At 27.7% G+C, this 3,495-nt stretch overlaps 1 protein-coding gene across 1 annotated transcript in view; it reads left to right on the forward strand.

Annotated features, from left to right (window-relative positions):
• The window catches only part of LOC100164479 (AP-2 complex subunit alpha), an 11,746-nt gene that overhangs the window by 6,512 nt on the left and 1,739 nt on the right, over positions 1-3,495 (forward strand). Inside the window, exon 19 of the mRNA XM_003240089.4 lies at positions 360-570. Coding sequence (XP_003240137.1) covers positions 360-570 — 211 coding nt within the window. The remainder of the gene's footprint in view (positions 1-359; positions 571-3,495) is intronic.

The raw sequence follows: 3,495 nt of genomic DNA on the forward strand, positions 1-3,495 counted from the left end.
CAATGAAAATAGCTGAAAATTACGCGTATTTTAATTGGCCGTAACTTGGTCAATTTTGGACTTAGAAAGTTGGTTCAATTACCAAAATGCATTAAAAAATTAAGCGAAAAAAATAAGTAGTCAAAACAAGTGGTTGTCATTTAAGAAAAAAAAAAGTTGTATTGCGCATGCGGCAAGTCTAATTAAGTTAAACAAATTCATAGGCCATCAAAAAGTGTATTCTTATGTCATAACAACCAAACAGAGAACAGAATTAAAATTGCATTGCCCTATTCAAAGATATTGAGTGTTATCAATAAGCGATTACATACTGTATATGGTTTTTATGAATTTATTTTAATTTAATTTAATTTTTTTAGTAATCACGATCCTCAAAAGTCCCAAAAAATCTTCAAGGCATCACAGCCAATGGATCAAGTATCAACAAGGACAAAACTTTCTGGATTTGGTATGCAATTACTCGATGGCATTGATCCAAATCCTGACAATTTTGTTTGTGCTGGTATTGTTCATACAAAAACTCAACAGATTGGATGTTTGCTACGTTTAGAACCCAATAAACAAGCTCAGGTATGTATTTATAGCTACTGTTAACAAATGTTAAGTACCTACATACTAACATGTGCCAACCAATGAATGAAGTAGATGATTTGTAACAAGATCTTATTGATATTTTATCTTATTTATAAATTACTTTTGTTTTTTTGGGGTTACTTTGAGTTAATGTTAATGACTATTGACTAAAAATAATAATTGCCATTTTTTTTTAGACTTTTGACATCACTAGACCATTTAATTTCCTACGGTAAATTTTTCTTTGTCATTTGTAGGTGATAAATATTAAATTTTTTTTGATCTAATTCATTATAAATTTTGACTGTATACTACCACATTTATTTATTTATTTTTATTTTATTTTATTAAGATAAACACCATATGGCTCAAGTACAGTAATAATGAATAATACATGGCATAAGTAAATAAAAATAAACAATATTTATTGAATAGACATAGAAATAATGCTAAATAATTAAACTTTACATAAAATAGTAACAAATAAATTATTAGCTTAAATGATTATTTAATTTAAAGACGAAATTCACCAACACAATATTAATAATAGAAAAAGTCCAAACCATATTCATTTCCCAACTTCTTCAATCTCTCAAGGGGACTATTTTGGCTATAATTTATTTGGTGGGTTTTAATATGAAAGTGGGACATTATCTGATAATTTTATGCCACATATTAATAAATGTATTTAAGTGCTGGTTTTTCAATTTTCCTGCAATTCTATAGAATTTGAAAATTATATTTTATATTTTAATTGTTGCCTTAATTATAATACTGTTCCACTAATCTACTGCCCGATACCTATTTATGGGTAGTTAATACGGTGTATTATGTCAACAAAAATGACTTCACACGGGAAAAACTCTCATGCCTTATTGATATGTTTGATTCTGATATTTTTTTATCTGAAACTAAAACTTTTCCAGGTCTGATTAAAGCACAAATCTTTATTTTACTTTAAATAGAGCTAAAAAAATACGTTTAAAAAATATCAAATATTGTGCATTTTTTAAATGCATATTTTAGCTTCTATAATTATAATTTTGGAAATCAGGCTTTGATCTGTCCTGCAAAATATTCTCATTTAAATAAAAAAAATTGATAAAACCCGTCTATTCTACAAGGCATGAGAGTTCTTTGGTCTTCCTGTAAGACTTGTTTTTGTACTAATAATGCACCGGCTCCAATGCCCTTAAATAATTCTTTTTCTGATGTTATATTCACTCAGTTATCATTTGTGTTTCAGAGATCTTTAGTTCTATAAGTCTTAAATGGTATTAGTTAGTCTTAATCGAATAAGCATTATTACAGCTGGTGTATATTACACTATTCATCAGTGGCGTATAAACAAATAATTTTCACTATGGGCCCATTTTGGCAATTAATCACTATTCAAGCTAAGCACGACTAACATAGCCATAATATTATACATATTTTAGGGAGCTGAGTGGTTATAATAATTATGACATATATACAATACAAATAAAAATTGTGCAATTTAATTTTATAATTATGTAAAATTAATTTTTTAATTCTTTTTTAAAAATATTGACAATTCCATATGTATATATTTTAATATCAAGTATCTAACTGTGAATTTAACATCAAAGTCATCAAAGTAAGTCCTGACAGTCATCTCCTTGTGATTCCTCAAAAACGATTTTTATCAACCGGCTAAATTAATCATGGTGAAAAACTGTAAACAGTGTAGATATACTTGAAATGCTTTAATTTAACCTATATTTTCACTATGGGCTCTGGCCTAGGGGGCCTAGCCCCTATATACGCCACTGCTATTCATACATAATTATCTTGGAAGAAAACCAAAATATATTTAAATTACATTGTTATTTTACAAATATATGTGTTAAAACAACTTTAAATCCCTTTTCAACTTGTAGTTGTGTAAACTGAATTTTTTCTATCCTGGCAAGATATGACAAGACCATGTCATGGTTAATGCAATTTTTTGAGTGAAAAAAATATGTTATGTGAGGTTACTACTTCTGACTATTTAATTTTTGTTAAATTAATAAAATGCAATTATTTGAAAAATGTTAACATTATAATAAAAAAAAAAAAAATGATTTTAGGTGGGGAACATTTTGAGTATAGATGATTCATTATGATAGGTTAGATAGAGTACAAAGATGTGTAAAAATGAATTTTTATCCTGATACGATACTTTTTTATTTTGTTTTATTTAACATTTTACTAACCTAGATTTTTAAATTAAACTATTGAATACATAATATTATTTATATTTTAATTACAGCTTAACATTTTCAACTATTGAAATGAAAGCAGTGCTTTTTAATTTATATCATTATACTATTAAACTAATATAAATAAAGTGTAATTTATGACCATAGCTCGTGTCAGATCTAATGAGGATGAATTGTCGTGTAACTATTGTGACATATTGGGGGAAAGGGAATTTACCAAGGAGATGTGTAAGGCTTATTATTACCGTGGTACTGTGGTAGTAATGCTTTATTATAATGTATTTATAGCAGCTTATATTCTCACAGAGTGAAATAACTCTCGTAACTATACTCGCCGCACAATAAGATCATGACTGGGCGGCGGACCATTTTGCGTCTGTTAAGCGTAACCTGTTTTTGATTGATCCCCCAAACATCTGATCATAGTTATACAGTTCTGTTGCAAATTGAACCACATACACTCTGTTGGGTATTCGTTTAGTATGTGACCTACCGGTTGAAAATCAAATTTAGTATGTGACCTACCTGTATTACTGGGTTTAGTGTGTGACCTACCAAGACGATTATCTATATTATTATTATTATTATTATTATTATTATTATCGTTATTGACAGAAAAAAACTCCATTTACAAAATAATATATATACCTATAAAAAATTTGTTTTGTGTAGTGACATGAATACAATAAAATGTTGG

The sequence above is a fragment of the Acyrthosiphon pisum genome, chromosome A1, assembly GCF_005508785.2.
Source record: "Acyrthosiphon pisum isolate AL4f chromosome A1, pea_aphid_22Mar2018_4r6ur, whole genome shotgun sequence".
Lineage (NCBI taxonomy): Eukaryota > Metazoa > Arthropoda > Insecta > Hemiptera > Aphididae > Acyrthosiphon > Acyrthosiphon pisum.